The sequence below is a fragment of the Anomaloglossus baeobatrachus genome, chromosome 5 (genome assembly GCF_048569485.1).
Source record: "Anomaloglossus baeobatrachus isolate aAnoBae1 chromosome 5, aAnoBae1.hap1, whole genome shotgun sequence".
NCBI classification, from domain to species: domain Eukaryota; kingdom Metazoa; phylum Chordata; class Amphibia; order Anura; family Aromobatidae; genus Anomaloglossus; species Anomaloglossus baeobatrachus.
Window position 1 is genome coordinate 286,027,708 of NC_134357.1, and position 25,701 is coordinate 286,053,408.

Consider the following 25,701-nt stretch of genomic DNA (forward strand, 5'->3'; position numbering starts at 1 on the left):
TTCTGCTGGGCTGCCGGTTCCTTCAGGGCTGAAGGCCCACTCAACCAGAGCTGTGGGTGCGTCCTGGGCTTTGCGACACCAGGCTTCGGCTCAACAGGTGTGCCAGGCAGCTACCTGGTCGAGTCTGCACACTTTCACCAAACATTATCAGGTGCATACCTATGCTTCGGCGGATGCCAGCTTAGGTAGAAGAGTCCTGCAGGCGGCAGTGACATCCCCGTAGGGGAGGGCTGTTTTGCAGCTCTAACATGAGGTATCTCTTTACCCACCCAGGGACAGCTTTTGGACGTCCCAATCGTCTGGGTCTCCCAATAGAGCGCTGAAGAAGAAGGGAATTTTGTTACTTACCGTAAATTCCTTTTCTTCTAGCTCTTATTGGGAGACCCAGCACCCGCCCTGTTGTCCTTCGGGATTTTTTTGTTGTTTGCGGGTACACATGTTGTTCATGTTGAACGGTTTTTCAGTTCTCCGACGTTATTCGGAGTTAATTTGTTTAAACCAGTTATTGGCTTCCTCCTTCTTGCTTTGGCACTAAAACTGGAGAACCCGTGATACCACGGGGGGGTATAGCCAGAAGGGGAGGGGCCTTGCACTTTTTAGTGTAGTGCTTTGTGTGGCCTCCGGAGGGCAGTAGCTATACCCCAATCGTCTGGGTCTCCCAATAAGAGCTAGAAGAAAAGGAATTTACGGTAAGTAACAAAATTCCCTTCTTTAAAAGGTTTTCCTAATTTTATTACCACTGTTTGAAAATAAACATCAAAATAGCTATCAGTTATAGGAATTAAAAATCTCATTTACATATCAGCCAGGGAAACTTTCAAATAGGATTATGCTCCCATTCTGACATATAGACACTCCAGCCTCATCATTTTGTACTTTTTGGCAACACATCCGCTTTAACCCCCTTCCTTCCAGACATTGAATGTTCCAGTATGTCCTATATTGTAGTGCACGCCTGCAAATTGACGTACTGGCACGTACTGCCAACTATGCGGGCACAGGTCCTGTGCCCACGCAACACGCAATTGCCGCTAGAAGCTACGCTGAAATAGCAGAGATCCAGCTGTCACCCCCAGGGACAGTGCCCAACAATTTTGTGTTCCAAAAGTCGAAGGGTTCTCCTTCCCTTCCAAGCCCTGCTGTGCGCCCAAACAGTAGGTTTCCACCATATATGGGGTACCTGTATATCAAGATGAAAATATACCATACAATGTATTATGCAATTTCTCCTTTTACCCTTGTGAAAATGCAATGTTTTTGTGTGAATAAGTTAAATGTAATTTTCTTTGTCGCTCCATTGGGAGACCCAGACAATTGGGTGTATAGCTTCTGCCTCCGGAGGCCACACAAAGTATCACACTTTTAAAAAAGTGTAACCCCTCCCCTCTGCCTATACACCCTCCCGTGGACCACGGGCTCCTCAGTTTTATGCTTTGTGTGGAAGGAGGCACACATCCACTCATGCATTCTCATACATAGTTATGTCGGATGGAAGAAAAGAGGTCCCCGATGGGGTCCCCGGCATGTTCCCTTCTCACCCCACTAAGTCGGCGGTGTTGTTAAGGTTGAGGTACCCATTGCGGGTACGGAGGCTGGAGCCACATGCCGTCTCCTTCACCATCCCTTATGCGGCTCTGGGAGAAGTGGGATCCTATGCGGTCATCCATGTGCTGGGACCGTGCTCCCTCCGCAGCCCCTGGTGGAACCTGCCGGACCGGAGCTTCTTCATCCCCAGGGACCGGGCCCTGCAACTTGAAGGTACTCTGTATCCTCATGTGGGGACTGTACAGGGGTCGCACCTGCTCCCTGGAAGCCGCGGTGGTTCCGTCCGTTATCTTTTCGGCGGACTTCCGCGCCGACCGTGCCTGCTTGTCGGGCGCGGCCTTAAATTTAGTCCCCGGCTTCGCCGCGGCCTAGTCCGAAAAATCCCGCCCCCGAGCCTGCCTGTCAGGGGTAAGGGCGGGATTACCGACATGACGTCGGCCTTGAGGGCTGGAGCATCCTGCATGTCTCCCTCCCCCCTCATTGACCACTTGGGGACTCCAGATTCCCGCTCTCTGCTAGCGCCGCCCCCGGCTCCACTGCCCCCCTGAGAGCTCCGGCGGCCATTTTTAGCATTCTGCCGGTGGATGCTACTCAGCGGCAAAGCTCTGCAGCTCCGGGGGATCCACGACAGGGAATCTGGAGGACACACTCCGCTCGTGAGCGGTTGGTAAGCCACACCGGTCACCCGGTGCTGGTCCCCCTAAGGTGCCGGTGTGGCTTACTTATTATATATATATATAATAGATATATATCTGTTCGGAAAGGCGGTATACCCTTTTCCCATATACCCTCAGTGGTCACTCTCCTGAGAGACAACAGCATGTCGTCCACAAGGAGCAAAGCTACTAAGGCACAGATTTTTTCGCGGCCTGTACTTCTTGTGGGGCTATGTTGCCTGCGGGATCCACCTACCCTCACTGTGATCAATGCTCGACTCCTGCCACGCTTGCTCAGCCGGAGCCTAGGGTAATTGTGGGCCCCTCGGCTCAGGTAGATCCCCCTGCTCCCCCTGAGCAGGTTGCAGGGACAGAGTCACCGGCGTTGGCCTCTTTCGCTGAGAAACTCTGTCACATTCTCAATCCATTGCACAGTCTATGGACAAATGGTCATCTAAGCTGCTTGAGGCATTGCAGTCCAGACCGGGCTCTTCACAGGCCCCGGTCCCTGTTAGTTTGTCTCCTCCAGGCCCTTCTCGGTCCGCGCCGCAGCGCGCTCCCAGGATAGCCCCTAGGTCCCAGGCGGAGGATTCCTGTCCGGATCGCAGCCCCAGACCTGCTAAGCGGCCTCGCTGGGACTCTTCCCCGGCCTCCTCACGCTGCTCTGGATCCCAGTTTGAGGACTCTCAGGAAGACGAGGCGGACGTGGGAGCTCAGGGCTCTGACCCTGACTTCGCCCTTAACCTTGATACCCCTGAGGGGGACGCCTTAGTAAATGATCTTATCTCGTCCATCAACCAGGTGTTGGATCTCTCACCACCGCCTCCTCCTGCAGAGGAGTCTGCTTCTCAGCAGGAGAAATACCAATTTCGATTCCCCAAACGTACGCGCAATACATTTTTTGATCACTCTAACTTCAGGGACGCTGTACAGAAGCCCAGAGCGGTCCCGGACAAGCGCTTTGCTAAACGGCACACTGACGCGCGTTATTCCTTTCCACCTGAAGTCGTTAAGGGCTGGGCACACTCTCCCAAGGTGGATCCTCCAGTCTCTAGATTGGCTGCTAGGTCCGTTGTGTCTGTTGCCGATGGCTCATCCCTGAAGGATGCCACTGACAGACAGAGCTCTTGGTGAAGTCTATTTATGAGGCCACGGGCGCGTCTCAAGCAATTTCGGCATGTCTGACTGAGATTAATGCCGTCACGCGGAATTCTGCTCCGCATGTGTCTTCCTTGACCTCTCAGGCATCAGCATTTTCGTCCTACGCCATGAACGCCGTCCTGGACTCCGCTAGCCGTACGGCTGTAGCATCCGCTAACTCCGTGGCAGTCCGCAGGGCCATGTGGATGCGCGAATGGAAAGCAGACTCTGCTTCCAAAAGGTTCTTAACTGGTTTGCCTTTTTCTGGCGAACGTTTGTTTGGCGAACGGTTGGATGAGATTAAGGAATCCTCGGGAAAGGACTCCTCCTTACCCCAGTCCAAACCTAAGAGACCTCAGCAGAGAAAAATCCAATCGAGGTTTCGGTCCTTTCGTCCCTCCGCCAAGTCCCAATCCTCTTCGTCCAACCGGCCGGAGAAAGGCCAGAGGAACTCCTATGCGTGGCGGTCCAAGTCACGCCCCCAAAAGGCCGCAGGAGGCACTGCCTCCAAGACGGCCTCCTCATGACTTTCGGCCTCATCTAGCCACATCCTCGGTCGGTGGCAGGCTCTCCCGCTTTGGCGACGCCTGGTGGCCACACGTTCAAGACCGATGGGTGAGAGACATTCTGTCTCATGGTTACAGGATAGAGTTCAGCTCTCGACCTACGGCTCATTTTTTTCAGAACCTCCCCACCCCCCGCACAGGCCGACACACTTTTTCAGGCAGTGGACGCTCTGAAGACAGAAGGAGTTGTGATTCCCGTTCCCCTTCAGGAACGTGGTCGCGGATTTTACTGCAACTTGTTCGTGGTGCCAAAAAAGGACGGGTCATTCCGTCCCGTTCTGGACCTCAAGCTGCTCTACAGACCTGTGAGAACCAGACGGTTTCGGATGGAATCTCTCCGCTCAGTCATCGCCTCGATGTCACAAGGAGACTTCCTAGCATCGATCGACATCAAGGATGCTTATCTCCATGTGCCGATCGCACCCGAACATCAACGTTTCCTGCGTTTCGCCATCGGGGACGAACACCTCCAGTTCGTCGCATTGCCCTTCGGTCTGGCGACAGCCCCACGGGTTTTCACCAAAGTCATGGCATCCGTCGTGGCGGTCCTGCACTCTCAGGGCCACTCGGTGATCCCATACTTGGACGATCTCCTAGTCAGGGCCCCTTCTTGGGTGGCGTGTCAACAAAGTCTTACCGTCACTCTGGCGACTCTCCAGCAGTTCGGGTGGATCATCAATTTCCCGAAATCCAAGTTGACGCCGACCCAATCACTGACTTACCTTGGGATGGAGTTTCATACCCAGCCAGCGTTAGTCAAGCTACCGCGGGACAAACAGCTTTCTCTGCAGGCGGGGGTGCAGTCACTTCTTCGGAGTCAGTCACACCAAGACGGCACTCGCAGTCGTCAAGCCTTCCAGGAAGTCGGGCGGATTCTGCAGTGGGTGGAAGTCACAGGCTCCACCATCTCCGCAGTTCACATCCTGGGCGTGGAAAACTGGGAAGCAGATTTTCTCAGTCGTCAGGGCATGGACGCGGGGAATGGTCTCTTCACCCAGACGTGTTTCGAGAGATCTGTCGCTGCTGGGGAACGCCGGACGTCGATCTCATGGCGTCACGACACAACAACAAGGTCCCGGCCTTCATGGCACGGTCTCAGGATCACAGAGCTCTGGCAGCGGACGCTCTGGTCCAAGATTGGTCGCAGTTTCGACTGCCATATGTGTTTCCCCCTCTGGCGATGTTGCCCACAGTACTACGCAAGATCCGGTCCGACTGCCGTCGCGCCATTCTCGCTCCAGACTGGCTGAGGCGGTCGTGGTATCCGGATCTGTGGCATCTCACGGTGGGTCAACCGTGGGCACTTCCAGACCGCCCAGACTTGCTGTCACAAGGGCCATTTTTCCATCTGAATTCTGTGGCCCTCAACCTGACTGTGTGGCCATTGAGTCCTGGCTCCTAGCGTCTTCAGGGCTATCTCAGGATGTCATTGCCACCATGAGACAAGCCAGGAAGCCAACGTCCGCCAAGATCTATTACAGGTCTTGGCAAATCTTCTTATCCTGGTGCTCTGATAACGGTTTTCCTCCATGGCCGTTTGCTTTACCCACATTTCTTTCATTCCTACAATCTGGAATGGACAAGGGTTTGTCCCTCGGCTCTCTCAAGGGCCACGTGTCGGCGCTCTTCGTGTTTTTACAAAAGCGTCTAGCCAGGCTTCCGCAGGTCCGCACGTTCCTGCAGGGGGTTTGCCACATGGTCCCTCCTTACAAACGTCCGTTGGAACCTTGGGATCTTAACAGGGTTCTGACGGCTCTTCAAAAGCCGCCTTTTGAGCCGCTGCGGGATGTCTCTCTCTCCCGTCTTTCTCAGAAGGTGGCCTTCCTGGTGGCAGTCACATCACTTCGGAGAGTGTCTGAGCTTGCAGCGCTGTCATGCAAAGCCCCCTTCCTGGTTTTCCACCAGGATAAGGTGGTTCTGCGTCCTGTCCCGGAATTTCTCCCTAAGGTGGTATCCCCTTTTCATCTAAATCAGGATATCTCCTTACCTTCCTTTTGCCCTAATCCAATTCACCAGTGTGAAAAGGATTTGCACTCTTTGGATCTAGTGAGAGCACTCCGGTTCTACGTGTCTCGCACGGCGCCCCTGCGCCGTTCAGACGCGCTCTTTGTCCTTGTCGCTGGCCAGCGTAAGGGCTCTCAGGCCTCCAAGTCAACCTTGGCTCGGTGGATCAAGGAACCGATTCTCGAGGCCTACCGTACTTCTGGGCTTCCACTCCCTTCAGGGTTGAAAGCCCATTCTACCAGAGCCGTAGGTGCGTCCTGGGCTTTGCGGCACCGGGCGACGGCTCAGCAGGTGTGTCAGGCAGCTACGTGGTCTAGTCTGCACACTTTCACGAAGCACTATCAAGTGCATACCTATGCTTCGGCAGACGCCAGTCTAGGTAGGCGAGTCCTCCAGGCGGCGGTTGCCCACCTGTAAGAGGGGGCCGTTTTCGGCTCTCGTTATTGAGGTATTCTTTTACCCACCCAGGGACTGCTCTTGGACGTCCCAATTGTCTGGGTCTCCCAATGGAGCGACAAAGAAAAAGGAAATTTTGTTTATTTACCGTAAATTCCTTTTCTTCTAGCTCCTATTGGGAGACCCAGCACCCACCCCTGTGCCCTTTGGGCTGGTTGTTCTTTTGTGTACACATGTTGTTGATGTTGATTTGTTTTTATGGTTCATGGTCTTCAGTTCTCCGAACATCCTTCGGATTGAATTCACCCTAGACCAACTGATAAGTTTCCTCCTTCCTGCTTTTGCACCAAAACTGAGGAGCCCGTGGTCCACGGGAGGGTGTATAGGCAGAAGGGAGGGGTTACACTTTTTAAAGTGTAATACTTTGTGTGGCCTCCGGAGGCAGAAGCTATACACCCAATTGTCTGGGTCTCCCAATAGGAGCTAGAAGAAAAGGAATTTACGGTAAGTAAACAAAATTCCCTTTTTTTTTCCTTACCCGTTGCTTTAGTTACTGTTAAGGGGTTATACATCTTTTGGATGTGGATTGGAACACATTGAGGGGTGCAGTTTTTAGAATGGTGTCACTTTGACTCATTTTCTGTCACAGGTCTCTCAAAGTCACTTCAAATGTGATATGGTCCGTAATAAAATTGGTTTTGTATATTTTGTTGGAAAAATTGATGATTAGCCCTATTGCAGAGTAGTGAACCACCTCTTTAAGGGCATAAAAATGTAAAAGTTTGAAAATTGCGAGATTTTCGAAATGTTCTCCGAAATTCTGATATTTTCAGAAATAAACATAAAAATTTCGTCCTAAATTTACCACTAACATGAAATACAATATGCCCCGAAAAATCAATCTGAGATTCACTAGGGTCCATCTAATCGTTTCAGAGTTATTACCTCCTGTAGTAACACTGGTTAGAATTGTAAAATTTGGCCTGGTCAAGAAGGTGAAAACAGGCTTTGTCGGTAAGGGGTTAAATGTGTACTTCAGGGAGACCATATTTTATTTTTTTTAAATTTAAATGGACAAACTATAAAGCTAATATCCATAGTGGTGTTTGTAATCTTGACAGTACCTGCTGTTGAATGTGATGGACGATCTGGTCCTTGGTGCTCCCCCACCCTTCTGGGATGTGTCAGATTGGAGACGGCTCCTTAATAACATCTCGTTCCCTGCAGTCCAAGATCAGGGGACATGGCTTACGTCTGCTAAGCTCATTCTACCTGAGATCTGCTTCCCCCCTCCCCCTCTCCACTCTGGATCCATAAGCCATGAAAAAATGTATCTAGATTCAAATAATGATAAATTGCACTACCATATTTAATAAATGGTACCTCCTATTGGAATGCTTATTCTGATATCTATCCTGAATAGTTAAATATATTGCAGTTTTTTCTCTCTCTAACAGCAATACAACACAAATACGCTAATTGGAAAGCTTTTTTAGTCAAAAGACTAACTGGTGCCAAGACTCTCCCTCCTGATTTTGCGCAAAAGGTAGGTAAATGTATAGTGTAAGGTACCAATGCATGGATTTTATCGTTGCCAAACATTTAAATGCACCATTCCACCTGAATGTTTTCCCTCTATCTCTGCCCCTCCCCCTACAGTGAGTGACAGCTCTAGCTTCATAGAGACAGAGAAGGGTACAGCTAGATGGAAAACAAGTATGCTGCATGTAAATGTTTGGCCCCGAAATGATGCACTGCTCGCCTGTACTTAGTGTAAACAGTCATTCTGTGCTGACTGACTCCCTCTAAGGCCTAGGACACACGGCGAGAAAAACAGTGAGAGTGGAATGGGATGAAAAAAATCGCATTCCACTCGGACCAATAATACTCTACTAGAAGGTGGCCCGATTCTAACGCATCAGGTATTCTAGAATTTATTGTGTAGTTAACGATGATTTCTTTATCGTTCCTATGGGAGACCCAGACATTGGGTGTATAGCTTCTGCCTCCGGAGGACACACAAAGTACTACACTAAAAAGTGTAGCTCCTCCCTCTGAGCATATACACCCCCTGGATAACCAGATCTAGCCAGTTCAATGCTTTGTGTTCAGGAGGCCCACATCCACACATGCATTCTCATCTGATTTTTCATTTTGGAAAGTTTTTGAAGAAAAGCGGGTCCAAGTCTGGACCCCCGGCATGTCCCTTCTCACCCCACTGTGTCGGCGGTGTTGTTAAGGTTGATTCCAAGGCTGGAGCCTTACATGCCGCGCTCCTTCACCATCCCTCGGGCTCTGGCTTGAAGTGGGAGCCAGCACGGTTCTCCTTGCTTTGCAGGAGGCCGGTCTCCATCCGCAGCCCTTCAGGATCCTGCTGGACAGAGCACTCAACCCCAGGGACTTGGAACCCTGCGACTCAGCAAGCTAAGTATCTGAGACGTTTATATTCGGGGGGTCCCTTGTACTTTATTGTTGGGGAGAGTGTGCTGTGTAACTGTTCTGACATTTCCGGCCGGTTCTCTGGTTGTCACCTGAGAACCGCGCCGATGGGGCCTGCGCGCCGGCCGCATCGCTTAAATTTAGGCCCCGGCTTCGCCGGAGGCCTACTTTCGATTTCACTGCCCTTGCATATCAATCATGCAGAGGGACAGTGCGGCTCCGCCCAGCGGCCGTTCGGCACAGGGGAGGGACACTCCTCTCTGAGTAAATGTTCCCTCCCCTGTAAATCTCCTTGGCCCTCCAGATCCCGCTCTCAAAGCAGGTCCCGCCCCCTCTCCTCGCTCCGGCGCCATTTTATCAGCGTTTCTCTCTGCGATCGGCGCTGGCTGCAGCATCCCTGCTAAGCTGCTTGGGGGTCCGGGCTGTGGGATCTGGAGGGTACACAAACGGTCTGGTAAGCCACAACCTCCGGTTGTGGACCTGCTTATATACTCTCTGGGGGGCATTCTGGCTCAGAGCCCCCACTTCAGCAGCATGTCTCACACGAGGAGCAAGGCTGCAAGGCTGTACTCAATATGCACTGCATGTAAGCTCGTGCTGCCTGAACCGAGCACATATCCACATTGTGATGCCTGCTCTAACCTGACAATGCCTCAGCCTGGAATCGCACCCACAGTGGTCCCTCCGGCTGCTCCGGCTCCGGTGGCTGAACCCCCGGCTTGGGTAGAATCCTTCTCTAGGTCAATCTCCCAGTCTTTTGCCGACTCCATGGGACAGCTGTCCCGGACTTTGCTGAACATGCATCAGCCCCCTTCTCAGGGCGCCTCTGCTGCTAGGGTTCTCTCAGCGTAGCTCACAGAGGATTCTTCATCTGGTCCCAGACCCCGTCCTCCTAAGAGGAGACGCAGGGCTCCCTCTCCTTCCTCGTCCCGCGGCTCTGATTCAAGAGCTGACTCGCAGGACGAGGAGGATGCCGTTACTGGGGGCTCGGAGGCTACCTCCATGTGCCACATTGATCTGTCCGAAAGTGACTCAGATGTTAGTGATTTGATTGCGTCCATTAATTCTGTACTGGACCTCAATCCGCCAGTATCAGAGGAGCAACCCTCTCTGGCAGAAAAGCACCAGTTTACCTTGCCTAAGAGGACAAGGAGTGTGTTCTTTAACCACTCCAGTTTTCAGGCTACTGTGACCAAGCCTAGGGCCTGTCCTGACAAACGCTTCCCAAAGCGTGGTTCTGATGACCGTTTTCCCTTTCCACCTGAGGTGGTCAAGGAGTGGGCTCATTCACCAAAGGTAGACCCTCCGGTGTCTAGACTCTCAGCCCGGATAGTTCTATCAGTGGCTGATGGCACCTCTCTTAAGGATTCCACTGACCGCCAGGTTGACCTTCTGGCCAAATCTGTATATGAGGCGGCAGGGGCCTCGTTCTCCCCATCTTTTGCAGCAGTGTGGGCTCTCAAGGCCATCTCTGCTTCTCTAGAGGAGATGCATTCCCTCACCAGGGAATCTATGCCCGAAATGGTTGCCTTAACTTCCCAAGCTTCAGCTTTTTCATCCTATGCCATGTCTGCCATGCTAGAGGCTTCTCACCGCACTGCGGTGGCTTCGGCTAATTCCCTCGCTATCCGCAGGATCTTGTGGCTTCGAGAGTGGAAGGCAGATGCTTCTTCAAAGAAGTACCTTGCTGGGCTCCCTTTTGCTGGATCCAGGCTATTCGGTGAACAACTGGATGAAATTATTAAGGAAGCTACCGGCGGGAAGAGTACTTCCATGCCACAAACTAAAACCAGGAAACCTGCCCAGGGTAGGAACCAGTCGAGGTTTCGTTCCTCCAACTGGTCATCCTCTAAGCCCTCGGCCTCGTCCACTAACTCAGCCAAGGACCAAAAACCCAACTGGCGCACAAAGGCGCGTCCACAGAAGACCGCAGGAGCTGCTGCCACTAAGGCAGCCTCCTCTTGACTATCTGGCCGCGCCAGCAACGTCCTTGGTCGGTGGCAGGCTCTCCCACTTTGGCGACGTGTGGTTTCAACACGTCTCCGATCAGTGGGTGCGGGATATCATCTCCCACGGCTACAGGATAGAGTTCTCTTCCAGCCCGCCAAACAGATTTTTTCTGTCCACTCCCCCCTGCTCCAAGGCCGCCGCCTTCTCTCAGGCCGTGGCATCCTTGCAGGCCAACGGAGTAATTGTACCGGTTCCCGCCCGGGGACGGTTCAGAGGTTTCTACTCAAATCTCTTCCTAGTCCCCAAAAAGGACGGTTCCTTCCGGCCCATCCTGGATCTCAAGCTTCTCAACAAGCATGTTCAGGTGCGGCATTTTCGCATGGAGTCTCTGCGATCAGTCATTGCCTCAATGACCCAAGGAGATTTCCTGGCATCCATCGACATCAGAGATGCCTATCTGCATGTGCCAATTGCAGTTTCACACCAGCGTTGGCTACGTTTTGCAATCTGAGAGGAACATTTCCAATTCGTGGCTCTCCCCTTCGGGTTAGCCACGGCCCCTCGAGTATTCACCAAGGTCATGGCAGCAGTGGTTGCGGTTCTGCACCTCCAGGGGTTGGCAGTGATTCCTTACCTGGACGACCTTCTAGTCAAGGCTTCATCCAGCGCAGACTGTCAGCGGAGTGTCTCGCTCACTCTCGCCACTCTAGTCCAATTCGGGTGACTTGTCAATCTGCCTAAATCCACTCTGACTCCGACCCAGAGGCTCACATACCTAGGGATGCAATTCGAGACTCTGCCGGCACTTGTGAAGCTGCCCTTAGTCAAACAGAAGTCCTTCCATCTGGCGGTGCGCTCTCTGCTGAGGCCCCGCCGTCATTCCATCAGGCGCCTAATGCAGGTGCTGGATCAGATAGTGGCGTCAATGGAGGCGGTTCCCTTTGCCCAGTTCCATCTGCGTCCTCTGCAGTTGGACATTCTCCGCTGTTGGGACAAGCGGACATCCTCCTTGCACAGGTTAGTGGCTCTGTCGCCACAGACCAGGGGCTCCCTTCAGTGGTGGCTTCGGCCCCTCTCTCTGTCTCAGGGACGCTCCTTCCTGGCCCCGTCCTGGGTGATCCTCACCACGGATGCCAGTCTATCCGGCTGGGGAGCGGTATATCTCCACCACAGAGCGCAGGGCACTTGGACTCCGTCCGAATCAGCCCTCTCGATCAATGTGCTGGAAACCAGAGCTGTGCTTCTAGCTCTCTTAGCCTTTCACCACCTGTTGGCGGGCAAGCACATCCGAGTCCAGTCAGACAACGCGACAGTGGTTGCCTACATCAATCACCAAGGCGGGACACGCTGCCGCCTGGCAATGTTGGAGGTTTAACGCATCCTTCAATGGACGGAGGACTCCAAGTCCACCATATCCGCAGTCCACATCCCAGGCGTGGAAAACTGGGAAGCAGATTATCTCAGCCGTCAAACCGTGGGCAGTGGCGAGTGGTCCCTGCATCCGGCAGTGTTTCGGTCAATCTGCCACAAGTGGGGCACTCCGGAAGTGGATCTAATGGCATCCTGGCACAACAACAAGGTTCTGGTTTACGTGGCTCGATCCCACGATCCTCAGGCCTTTGCAGCGGACGCTCTGCTTCAAGATTGGTCCCATTTTCGTCTGTCCTACGTGTTTCCCCCTCTAGCTCTCTTGCCCAGAGCCCTGCGCAAGATTACAATGGAGGGCCGTCGGGTCATCCTCATTGCTCCAGACTGGCCCAGGTGAGCTTGGTACCCAGACCTGCTCCATCTGTCCGTAGAGGTGCCGTGGCATCTTCCGGACCGTCCAGACCTTCTCTCACAAGGTCCGTTTTTCCGCCAGAATTCTGTGGCTCTCAGATTGACGGCGTAGCTCTTGAGTCCTGGATCTTGACGACTTCTGGTATTCCTCCTGAAGTCATCTCCACTATGACTCGGGCTCGGAAGTCTTCCTCGGCCAAAATCTATCACAGGACCTGGGGAATTTTCCTGTCCTGGTGTCGCTCTTCCGGCCATGCTCCTTGGCCTTTTTCCTTGCCGACCCTTCTGTCCTTTCTACAGTCCGGTCTGCAGCTAGGACTATCCCTAAATTCCCTCAAGGGACAAGTCTCGGCTCTGTCAGTGTTGTTCCAGCGGCGTATCGCCCGGCTGGCTCAGGTGCGCACCTTCATGCAGGGCGCGTCTCACACCATTCCGCCTTACCGGCGGCCCTTGGATCCCTGGGACCTCAATCTGGTCCTCACGGTCTTGCAGAAACCCCCCTTTGAGCCTCTTAGGGAGGTTTCTTTGTCTCGTCTTTCACAGAAAGTGGTCTTTCTAGTGGCCATAACTTCCCTCAGGAGAGTCTCTGATTTGGCTGCACTCTCCTCGGAGTCACCTTTTTTGGTTTTTCATCAAGACAAGGTGGTTCTCCGTTTGACTCCGGACTTTCTCCCTAAGGTGGTTTCTCCTTTCCACCTTAACCAGGACATTTCCCTGCCTTCCTTTTGTCCGGCTCCTGTTCATCGCTTTGAAAAAGCGTTGCATACTCTGGATCTGGTGCAGGCGCTCCGGATCTATGTGTCTCGCACCGCTGTTCTTAGGCGGTGCACCTCTCTTTTTGTGCTAACCACAGGTCGGCGTAAGGGCCTCTCGGCTTCTAAGCCGACCTTAGCTCGTTGGATTAGGTCGGCCATTTCCGATGCCTACCAGTGTACTCAGGTGCCTCCCCCGCCGGGGATCAAGGCACACTCGACCAGAGCTGTCGGTGCCTCTTGGGCTTTCATGCACCAGGCTACGGCTCAGCAGGTCTGTCAGCCTGCCACTTGGACAAGTCTGCATACCTTTTCAAAGCACTACCAAGTGCATGCTCATGCTTCGGCAGATGCGAGCTTGGGCAGACGCATCCTTCAGGCGGCTGTCGCCCATTTGTGAAGTTAGGTTCCGCCTACTTCTCAGTTTTCTGTTTATTCCCACCCATGGACTGCTTTGAGACGTCCCAATGTCTCGGTCTCCCATAGGAACGATAAAGAAAAAGAGAATTTTGTTTACTTACCGTAAATTCTTTTTCTTATAGTTCCGTATTGGGAGACCCAGCACCCTCCCTGTTGCCTGTTGGCAGTTTCTTGTTCCGCGTGTTATCACCGGCTGTTGTTGTAGACAGAGGCTCCGGTTGTTCCGGTTCTTGCTATATCTCTACTTGTGGGTGGCTTTTCTCCTTCAGCTTTTGCACTAAACTGGCTAGATCTGGTTATCCAGGGGGTGTATATGCTCAGAGGGAGGAGCTACACTTTTGAGTGTAGTACTTTGTGTGTCCTCCGGAGGCAGAAGCTATACACCCAATGTCAGGGTCTCCCAATACGGAACTATAAGAAAAAGAATTTACGGTAAGTAAACAAAATTCTCTTTTTTTGTGATCTAGATATAGATATAGAGATAGATGTCATTGTGTGTAGTTGCCAAGTGTTTGTGTAGGGCGCTGTAAATGTTCTGGGTGTTGTCTGGGTGTGTGTGGGGGGGTGAGAGCGGTGTGTGTGTGTGTGTGTGTGTGTGTGTGTGTGTGTGTGTGTGTATTGGAGGAGTAGTCCTGGGTGGAGAGGATGATAATAGGAGAAGTAGTTCTGGGGGGAGAGGAGAATAATAGGAGGAGTAGTCCTGGGGGGAGAGGATAATAATAGGAGGAGTAGTCCTGGGGGGAGAGGAGGATAATAGGAGGAGTAGTCCTGGGGGGGAGGATAATAGGAGGAGTAGTCCTGGGGGGGGATAATAGGTGGCGTAGTCCTTGGGGGGAGGTGTATACGTGCCCAATGTGTGCGGGGCCGTGGCTGGGAGGGCAAAGTGTGCGCGGGGCGTGGCCAGGCCGAGCGGCCAATGCAACGGTTGTCACTGTAATGACGTCATTTTGGAGCAAGACAGACAGACAGAATAAGGCAATTATATATATAGATGGGGCAGAATATTAATCTATGGGGCAGAACCCATGAGCGATTATTTTCTCAGCCCTAACCGGACCGATAATATAGTCGCAGCATGCTGCAGGTGGAATGCGATCCTGTTCCACTTACACTCATGCAAGTCTATGGGGCGAGAAAAACACTGGTGTAACGCGAGAGCAGTGCGATTCTCGCAACCGCCGACATTGAAGGAGATGGGGAGTTAAATCCGGCCCTCACAGCTGCAGTGCCGCCTCCCCCCTCCACAACTGTGATCTGATCGCACGATCGGACCACAGTTGCATGAAACTCACATGACACTTGGCTCCCGCTGTGCTGCGAGCGTGTGCCGAGTGTCATGCAGCACTTGCACAAATCCCCGTGTGGCCTCGGCCTAACACTCACCACTTCTTTACATGCACATATACGAGTAGAATTGAGACACCAAATCTTTTTCTTTTCACACCCCTAATATTATATTTAGAATATTGAGCCTGTTAATATTTGAAAACTAAAACTTTTGGGTTTGTCTTAATGCGTCTATAAATGGATTTACACCAAACAATGGGCAGCATTAAATGTACATCGAGATGTTTACCACCCAGGGGCTGTTTAATAGCCTGTTACACAGGCCGACCCAGCATCAGCTGTGCACTGAACATTCTGTAATAGATCATAGCACATAGTCTGCCATTGATATCCGCAGGGCTGGTCTTGTTTACACAGAATGATGCGCTGCCGCGAGCAAGTAAGTATGGTTTACTGGGTGATCGGCAACCTCTTTACCCTGCACGATTATTCCTAGGAACGCTTTTTCATGGTGATCGTACAGGATAAATGCACAGACTAATCGCCATTTCAATATTTATTTCATAATTCAATCATACAATATGAAAATAAGCAGCTTTGTAGAATATCTTCTCGGAGAAATCTGCTGCTTTCTCCTTTTCTTTTTCTTAAGATATCTTTCAATCTATATTTATGGGTAAAATCTTTATTTATTAAAGGCATATTTTCCCATTACTGACATAGGACATGACAGCTGGTGCTTATGAAGTTCTATGGAAGGGGGGAACTTAGAGGCAGACAGGTGTTTTACTGAATTCTCGTTACACTTTAAGGGAACCTGTCAGGTGCAATATGCACCTAGAACCACAAGCAGTTCTGGGTATATATTGCTAATCTCTGCCTAGCTGTCCCTGTATAGACTAGCATAGATAAAGGGATCTTTAGAAAAATAATTTCCAAAGAGCCTTCATTATATGCTAATGAGGCCAGGGACTAGTCGAAAGGTCGTTAATTACCTTGGCTACTCAGCCCCCTTAGCATATAAGCTTGCCCCTGTGGGCGTATTAACATGCTATTGAATGTGCAGTGTCAGAGGCATTGTCGCGCTCACCTCTGCTGCTACCGCTGGATTTTGGCACCGTGCGCTTGATCAGAAGTTTCGGGACTTCCGGTCATGTGCACTATGAAGCTGGGTGTACGTGTCCCGGCTTCAAACTTGTGTAGTGTGCATGACCAGAAGTGTTAGGAACTTCTGATACAAGCGAACTGAGTCGAAAGCCAGCGGTAGCAGCATATCTGTTAGAGAGACCATGCCTCCAAAGCTGCCCATTCATTAGCATTAAAGCTTAAATGCTAAGGGGGCTGAATAGCCAAGGGAAGTGACACCCCTGCGACTAGTCCCTGGCCTCATTAGCATCTCATAAAGGATTTTTAGAAATCCTTTTTCTAAAGATCTCTTTATCTATGCTAGTGTATACAGCGGTGTTCCCCAAACTCCAGTCCTCATGGCCCCCAACAAGTCATGTTTTCAGGTTGTCCTTACTATTGAACAGGTGATGGTATCATTATCAAGGCATCACCTGTGCTATATTAAGGAAATCCTGAAATCATGACCTGTTGGGGGTCATGAGGACTGGAGTTTGGGAACCACTGGTATACAGGGATGGTTAGGCAGGGATTAGTAATATACACCCAGAACTGCTCATGGTCCTGAGCACATATATTGCACCTGAGAGGTTCCCTTTAAGCTCCTGCTCCAGAGCCAGCTGTGGCATATAAGTCTTCGTGTGTTACTGGAGTCCATTTAATTGAATTTCCCATTTCCTGTCCTCACACCTGTAATATTACTTTTTTTTTTTTTTTTTAATTTATTTTTCTGGTGGTATTTCACTTTTCCTCTGTTTTTTGGGTAGGTCTCAGATAGTATGCAGTATCCATTCAAGCCGTTAATGAAGGTAGAAGTAGTGGACAAAACACACCTTTGCCGGATGCGGGTTGCCGTTGTAGACACGGTTATCGGAGGCAGGTTACGACTTGTGTATGAAGAAAGTGAAGACAAAACAGATGACTTTTGGTGTCACATGTACAGTCCCCTCATTCATCACATTGGGTGGTCTCGAAGTATAGGCCATCGCTTTAAGAGATCAGGTATGTAGGCTTAGAAATTACTAATATCATTATTTTTAGTGAGTCCTGTGGTTTGGTATTTTTAGTCTTTTAATGCACGGTTTTATTTGATCTCATAGATATATTAAAGAAACAGGAATCGCATTATGATGCCCCTGCCCATTTATTTACAAAGGTAAATATGTACCTCTAAATGTTATATGCTTCATCAATCACTGCGACGTTGGTACTGCTCAGTGCATATAGAAGATTGCCATAGGTGGTTTGCTATAAGAAACTGCCTTCTTCCTCTGCAACCGCCTGCATCTTATGACTACAGCATCCATGGTGTTAAACTGTTGAGCTTGCGGTCATGAAGTGACCACAGTGTTTACAGTGTAACCATTGGTATAATTTTTGTTCCATAAGTCCATAGTATGCCTGAAAATATGCAACTTTGTAATATATCTTATCACATAAATCTGCTTCTTTCTCTTCCAGAATTGATCAGTCGTTACCAAGATTCGCAATTCTGAAGTGAAATCTGTATTCAGTGAAGACTTTCCCATTACTGAGATAGGAGATGGCAGTTAGTGCTGATGAGATTCTATGTAGATAAAATGGGTAGGGAACGGAGCTTTGTTTCTAGCCCCTCCCTCTTCTCTAGCCCATCCCCCCTCTTCCTCACCTCTCGTAATGGGAAAGTCTTAACTGAATACAGATTTGACCTCAAAATTGAGAATTTTGATAATGACTGATCAATTCTGGCAGAGAAAGAAGAAAATTTGCTTGATAAGATCTATTGAAAAGGTGCTTATCTTGATGTGAAGTATTAATTTTGGAAATAAAGTGTAACCCTTTTTTTTTAATTTTTAAGTGCATTGTCAGGCAGAGGGATAAGAGGAAAGCTAGTAAAGGATTGGGTTTAAAGGGTGCTTTACACGCTGCGACATCGCTAACAATATATCGTCGAGGTCACGGTGTTTGTGACGCACATCCGGCATCGTTGGCGACATCGCAGCGTGTGAAAGCTAGGAGCGACGATCAACGATTGCAAAAACAGCAAAAATCCTTAATCGTTGACACATCGCGCCTTTTCATAATATCGTTGGTGGTGCATGTCGCCGGTTGTTCGTCGTTCCTGCAGCATGACACATCACTGTGTGTGACACCGCAGGAACGACAAACATCTCCACCGGCAATTAGGAAGGAAGGAGGTGGGCGGCATGTTCCGGCCACTCATATCTGCCCCTCTTCTTCTATTGGGCGGCCGTTTTGTGTCGCTGCTGTGACGCCGAACACACCTCCCCCATGACGGAGGGATTGTTCGGCAGCGACAGCGACGTCGCTGAACAGGTATGTGCGTGTGACGCTGCCGTAGCGATCACCATATATTGCACAAACGACGGGGGCGGGTGCTATTGCTCGCGACATCGCTAGCGATTTCGCAGCATGGAAATCACCCTTAAGGCTAATGCTGAGTGACTATGCTGAGAAGGTATAGTGACCACAGTGAGGATGAATGCCACTGGATAGAGCCATTGTAAAAAAAAATATACAGTACAGACCAAAAGTTTGTATAACACACTATGAAGAAAAAGACATGAATCGCACATCCCAAAAAATACAATGATCTAAAGCCGTTAGGCAAAAAATTAAATAGAACATGATGTTATTTGTTACCATTCTGATCAGATTGTATTAAGCTCACTACCACGTCACGGCGAACCTCTTGAGTGGGTCCCTCTACTAAACCTTGTAGTGCAGCACTGTGTGTGTTAAAGTCCCAAAAAATTTTTATATACAATACAGACCAAAAGTTTGGACACACCTTCTCATTCAAAGAGTTTTCTTTATTTATTTCTTTGTCGCTCCATTGGGAGACCCAGACAATTGGGTGTATAGGCTATGCCTCCGGAGGCCGCACAAAATATTACACTAAAAGTGTAAAGCCCCTCCCCTTCTGCCTATACACCCCCCGTGCTCCCACGGGCTCCTCAGTTTTTTGCTTTGTGCGAAGGAGGCAGACATGCACGCATAAGCTCCACAGCTTAGTCAGCAGCAGCTGCTGACTATGTCGGATGGAAGAAAAGAGGGCCCTTAACAGGGCCCCCAGCATGCTCCCTTCTCACCCCACTCTTGTCGGCGGTGTTGTTAAGGTTGAGGTATCCATTGCGGGTACGGAGGCTGGAGCCCACATGCTGTTTTCCTTCCCCATCCCCCTTAGGGCTCTGGGTGAAGTGGGATCCTAATCGGTCTCAAGGCACTGAGACCGTGCTCCATCCACAGCTCCTGAGGACTCTGCTGGATAGGAGCCGAGTATCGTTCAGGGACATGGCCCTGCTACTTTGAGGTACTCTGTGTCCCCGTGGGGACCGCGCACAGCAACACTCCAGCATTGCTGGGTGTGCTAGTGCACCGGGGACCGCGGCGCTGACCGCGTTTGTGCCATTACACACTGCAGCGTCGCTGAGTGTGTTAGTGTATGGGGACTACCGCGCTGACCGCCGCTACCATTGTTATTACTGTGGCGCGGCTGGGACTGTTAGTGCGCCGGGGACTTCCTCGCCGACCGCGCTTATACGGCGGCCGCGCTTATAACTCGAGTCCCCGGCTTTTGCGGCCTAGTCTTTTTTTTTTTTCTTCCCGCCCCCAGGCCTGCCAGTCAGGGGAAGGACGGGACGCTGTGCAGGACGGCAGCACTAAGGGCTGGAGCATGCTTTGCATACTCCACTCCCCTCACTGTGCACAGTGGGGCACCAGTTCCCGCACTTTCTGGGTCACGCCCACGGCTCCCTCCTCTCCTCAGGACGCCGGCAGCCATTCCTGTCAGCTACTCTGACGCTGCAGAGGGGGGACAAGCTCTGGGAGACCCAGGCAGGGATTCTGGTGGCCACACAACCGCTTTAAGCGGCCGGTAAGCAGCACCTGAGGTGCTGGCCCCACTTGTGCAGAAGTGTAATTATAGGTTATATGTTTATAGGCTATTCTTTACACTGTATGGTGCACGGTTTAGTTCTGGCTATATACCCTATTGTGTTGCTCAGGGGAGACAACAGCATGGCGCCCACAAGAAGCAGGGGTGCCAAAACACAGGCTTACTATGCTGCCTGCGCCGCATGTACGACCTCGCTACCGGCAGGTTCCACTGACCCTCATTGTGTGCACTGCTCGGCCCCTGTGGCACTTACTCAGCCGGAGCCTCTGCTAAGGGGGGCCCAGGGGGAACCACCTGCTAACACTGTCCAGGTGACAGGGACGGAGTTTACAGTTTTTACTGAAAGACTTTCTGAGACTATGGCTAAGATTCTAGAAGCTTTGCAGTCCAGACCGGTATCTCAGACCATGGGCACTGTGGAATCATTGCCCCCTGGTTCCCCTCAGTTGGGACAACAATGTTCCCCCGGGGTGTCTCATAGATCCCGGGGTGAGGTCTCTGACACGGACCGCAGCCCCAGACCGCCTAAGCGAGCTCGCTGGGAAATCCCCTCGACCTCATCACATTGTTCAGGGTCTCAGAGGGAGGACTCTCTGTATGATGACCCGGAGGTAGCTGATCAGGATTCTGATCCTGAGGCCGCTCTCAACCTTGATACTCCTGATGGTGACGCCATAGTGAATGATCTTATCGCGTCCATAAATCAAATGTTGGATATTTCTCCCTCGGCTCCTCCAGTGGAGGAGTCAGCCTCTCAGCAGGAGAAATTCCGTTTCAGGTTCCCCAAGCGTACAACGAGTATGTTTCTGGACCACTCCGACTTCAGAGAAGCAGTCCAGAAACACCGAGTTTGTCCAGATAAGCATTTTTCCAAGCGCCTTAAGGATACACGTTATCCCTTCCCCCCTGACGTGGTCAAGGGCTGGACTCAGTGTCCCAAGGTGGATCCTCCAATCTCCAGACTGGCGGCTAGATCCATAGTTGCAGTTGAAGATGGGGCTTCGCTCAAGGATGCCACTGACAGACAGATGGAGCTCTGGTTGAAATCCATCTATGAAGCTATCGGCGCGTCTTTTGCTCCAGCATTCGCAGCCGTATGGGCACTACAAGCTATTTCAGCGGGTCAGGCGCAAATTGACGCACTCACACGTACGTCTGCGCCGCAAGTGGCGTCCATAACCTCTCTAACGTCGGCATTTGCGTCCTACGCTATTAATGCTGTCCTGGACTCTGCGAGCCGTACGGCGATTGCAGCCGACAATTCGGTGGCAATACGCAGGGCCTTGTGGCTACAAGAATGGAAGGCAGATTCGGCTTCCAAAAAGTGCTTAACCGGTTTGCCAATTTCTGGCGACCGTTTGTTTGGTGAGAGGCTGGATGAAATCATCAAACAATCCAAGGGAAAGGAAACATCCTTACCCCAGGCCAAACCAAAATTACCCCAACAGAGGAGGGGACAGTCGAGGTTTCGGTCCTTTCGGGGTGCGGGCAGGTCCCAATTCTCCTCGTCCAAAAGGCCTCAGAAGGATCAGAGGAACTCCGATCCATGGCGGTCTAAGTCACGCCCTAAAAAGACCGCCGGAGGTGCCGCTACCAAGCCGGCTTCCTCATGACTTACGGCCTCCTCACATCGCATCCTCGGTCGGTGGCAGGCTCTCCCGCTTTTCCGACACCTGGCTGCCACAGGTAAAAGACCGTTGGGTGAGAGACATTCTGTCTCACGGTTACAGGATAGAGTTCAACTCTCGTCCTCCGACTCGATTTTTCAGAACATCTCCGCCTCCCGAGCGAGCCGATGCTCTTCTGCAGGCGCTGGGCACTCTGAAGGCAGAAGGAGTGGTGGTCCCTGTTCCTCTTCAGCAACAGGGTCACGGTTTTTACTCCAACTTGTTTGTGGTTCCAAAGAAGGACGGGTCTTTCCGTCCTGTCCTGGACCTAAAACTGCTCAACAAACACGTAAAGACCAGGCGGTTCCGGATGGAATCCCTCCGCTCCGTCATCGCCTCAATGTCCCAAGGAGATTTCCTTGCATCGATCGATATCAAAGATGCTTATCTCCACGTACCGATTGCTCCAGAGCATCAGCGCTTCCTGCGCTTCGCCATAGGAGACGAACACCTTCAGTTCGTGGCACTGCCGTTCGGCCTGGCGACAGCCCCACGGGTTTTCACCAAGGTCATGGCTGCAGTAGTTGCAGTCCTCCACTCTCAGGGTCACTCGGTGATCCCTTACTTAGACGACCTGCTGGTCAAGGCTCCCTCTCAAGAGGCATGCCAGCACAGCCTCACCGCTACTCTGGAGACTCTCCAGAGTTTCGGGTGGATCATCAATTTTCCAAAGTCAAATCTGACACCGGCCCAATCGCTGACATATCTTGGCATGGAGTTTCATACCCTCTCAGCGATAGTGAAGCTTCCGCTGAACAAGCAGCGTTCACTACAGACGGGGGTGCAATCTCTCCTTCAAGGTCAGTCACACCCCTTGAGGCGCCTCATGCACTTCCTGGGGAAGATGCTGGCAGCAATGGAGGCAGTTCCTTTCGCGCAGTTTCACCTGCGTCCTCTTCAATGGGACATCCTACGCAAATGGGACAGGAAGCCGACGTCCCTCAACAGGAACGTCTCCCTCTCTCAGGCAACCAAAGCTTCCCTTCGGTGGTGGCTTCTTCCCACTTCATTATCGAAGGGGAAATCCTTCCTACCCCCATCCTGGGCGGTGGTCACGACGGACGCGAGTCTGTCAGGGTGGGGAGCAGTCTTTCTCCACCACAGGGCTCAGGGTACGTGGACCCAGCAAGAGTCCTCACTTCAGATCAATGTTCTGTAGATCAGGGCAGTGTACCTTGCCCTGAAAGCGTTCCAGCAGTGGCTGGAAGGCAAGCAGATCCGAATTCAGTCGGACAACTCCACAGCGGTGGCTTACATCAACCACCAAGGAGGAACACGCAGTCGGCAAGCCTTCCAGGAAGTCCGGCGGATTTTGATGTGGGTGGAAGCCACGGCCTCCACCATCTCCGCAGTTCACATCCCAGGCGTGGAAAACTGGGAAGCAGATTTTCTCAGTCGTCAGGGCATGGACGCAGGGGAATGGTCCCTTCACCCGGACGTGTTTCAGGAGATCTGTCGCCGATGAGGGATGCCGGACGTCGACCTAATGGCGTCCCGGCACAACAACAAGGTCACGGCATTCATGGCACGTTCTCACGATCACAGAGCTCTGGCGGCAGACGCCTTAGTTCAAGATTGGTCGCAGTTTCAACTCCCTTATGTGTTTCCTCCGCTGGCACTGTTGCCCAGAGTGTTACGCAAGATCAGGGCCGACTGCCGCCGCGCCATCGTCGTCGCTCCAGACTGGCCGAGGAGGTCGTGGTACCCGGATCTGTGGCATCTCACGGTCGGCCAACCGTGGGCACTACCAGACCGACCAGACTTGCTGTCTCAAGGGCCGTTTTTCCATCTGAATTCTGCGGCCCTCAACCTGACTGTGTGGCCATTGAATCCTGGATCTTAGCGTCTTCAGGATTATCCCAGGAGGTCATTGCCACTATGAGACAGGCTAGGAAACCAACGTCCGCCAAGATCTACCACAGGACGTGGAAAATATTCCTGTCGTGGTGCTCTGCTCTGGGTTTTTCTCCCTGGCCATTTGCCTTGCCCACTTTCCTGTCCTTTCTTCAGTCCGGAATGGAAAAGGGTTTGTCACTCGGCTCCCTTAAGGGACAAGTCTCTGCGCTCTCTGTGTTTTTTCAGAAGCGCCTGGCCAGACTTCCACAGGTACGCACGTTCCTGCAGGGGGTTTGTCACATCGTTCCTCCTTACAAACGGCCGTTAGAACCCTGGGATCTGAACAGGGTGCTGATGGTTCTTCAGAAACCACCGTTCGAGCCAATGAGGGATATTTCTCTCGCACGCCTTTCGCAGAAAGTGGTTTTCCTAGTAGCAGTCACTTCACTTCGGAGAGTGTCTGAGCTGGCAGCTCTGTCATGCAAAGCCCCCTTCCTGGTGTTTCACCAGGACAAGGTGGTTCTGCGTCCGGTTCCGGAATTTCTCCCTAAGGTGGTATCCCCCTTTCATCTCAATCAGGATATCTCCTTACCCTCTTTTTGTCCTCATCCAGTTCACCAATATGAAAAGGATTTGCACTTGTTAGATCTGGTGAGAGCACTCAGACTCTACATTTCTCGTACGGCGCCCCTGCGCCGCTCGGATGCACTCTTTGTCCTTGTCGCTGGCCAGCGTAAAGGGTCACAGGCTTCCAAATCAACCCTGGCTCGTTGGATCAAGGAACCAATTCTCGAAGCTTACCGTTCTGCTGGGCTTTCGGTTCCCTCAGGGCTGAAGGCCCATTCTACCAGAGCCGTGGGTGCGTCCTGGGCTTTGAGGCACCAGGCTACGGCTCAGCAGGTGTGTCAGGCGGCTACCTGGTCGAAAAAAACCAAGGAGAAAATTGCATGAAAAATACCCTGACTATAAATAAATAAATTGCAAGTGCTTAATAACAGGGTACTTAGTGTATACATTTTTGCAAAAAGGTAAAAAGCTGTCTCACCTCGTCACGGTGTACCCATCTGAGACAGTCCCTAACCTACTGAAGTTAAAAACATTATCAATACCTGACTTGTGTCATGTCAAACTCCACTTTTGTGTTTTTTGGCTACCTGGTCGAGCCTGCACACTTTCACGAAACACTATCAGGTGCATACCTATGCTTCGGCAGATGCCAGCCTAGGTAGGCGAGTCCTTCAGGCGGCAGTTGCCCACCTGTAGGACGGAGCCGTTACGGCTGTATTATGAGGTATTATTTACCCACCCAGGGACTGCTTTTGGACGTCCCAATTGTCTGGGTCTCCCAATGGAGCGACAAAGAAGAAGGGAATTTTGTTTACTTACCGTAAATTCCTTTTCTTCTAGCTCCAATTGGGAGACCCAGCACCCGCCCCTGTTTTTTTTTTTGGTGTACACATGTTGTTCATGTTGAATGGTTTCAGTTCTCCGATATTCCTTCGGATTGAATTTACTTTAAACCAGTTTATAATTCTTTTTCCTCCTTCTTGCTTTTGCACCAAAACTGAGGAGCCCGTGGGAGCACGGGGGGTGTATAGGCAGAAGGGGAGGGGCTTTACACTTTTAAGTGTAATACTTTGTGCGGCCTCCGGAGGCATAGCCTATACACCCAATTGTCTGGGTCTCCCAATTGGAGCTAGAAGAAAAGGAATTTACGGTAAGTAAACAAAATTCCCTTCTTTCATGACTCTGAAAATTGTAGATTCACATTGAAGGCTTCAAAACTATGAATTAACACATGTGGAATTAAATACTTAACAAAAAAGTGTGAAACAACTGAAAATATGTCTTATATTCTAGGTTCTTCAAAGTACCCACCTTTTGCTTTGATTACTGCTTTGCGCACTCTTGGCATTCGCTTGATGAGCTTCAAGAGGTAGTCACCGAAAATGTTTTTCACTTCACAGGTGTGCCCTGTCAGGTTTAATAAGTGGGATTTCTTGCCTTTATAAATGGGGTTGGGACCATCAGTTGTGTTGTGCAGAAGTCTGGTGGATACACAGCTGATAGTCCTACTGAATAGACTGTTAGCTGCTTTTTTCTTGCCATAATACAAATTCTAAGTAAAGAAAAACGAGTGGCCAGCATTGCTTAAAGAAATGAAGGTCAGTCAAACTGAAAAATTGGGAAAACTATGAAAGTGTCCCCAAGTGCAGTGGCAAAAACCATCAAACGCTACAA

The 25,701-nt window shown here is 51.1% G+C and overlaps 1 protein-coding gene across 4 annotated transcripts in view; it reads left to right on the forward strand.

Moving 5' to 3' along the window:
- The window catches only part of MBTD1 (mbt domain containing 1), a 170,111-nt gene that overhangs the window by 27,817 nt on the left and 116,593 nt on the right, over window positions 1-25,701 (forward strand). For all 4 annotated transcript variants that reach the window (XM_075349531.1, XM_075349529.1, XM_075349530.1 and 1 more), the window contains exons 8-10: window positions 7,765-7,853; window positions 16,827-17,061; window positions 17,160-17,215. In XM_075349531.1, the coding sequence (XP_075205646.1) occupies window positions 7,765-7,853; window positions 16,827-17,061; window positions 17,160-17,215 (380 nt within the window). The remainder of the gene's footprint in view (window positions 1-7,764; window positions 7,854-16,826; window positions 17,062-17,159; window positions 17,216-25,701) is intronic.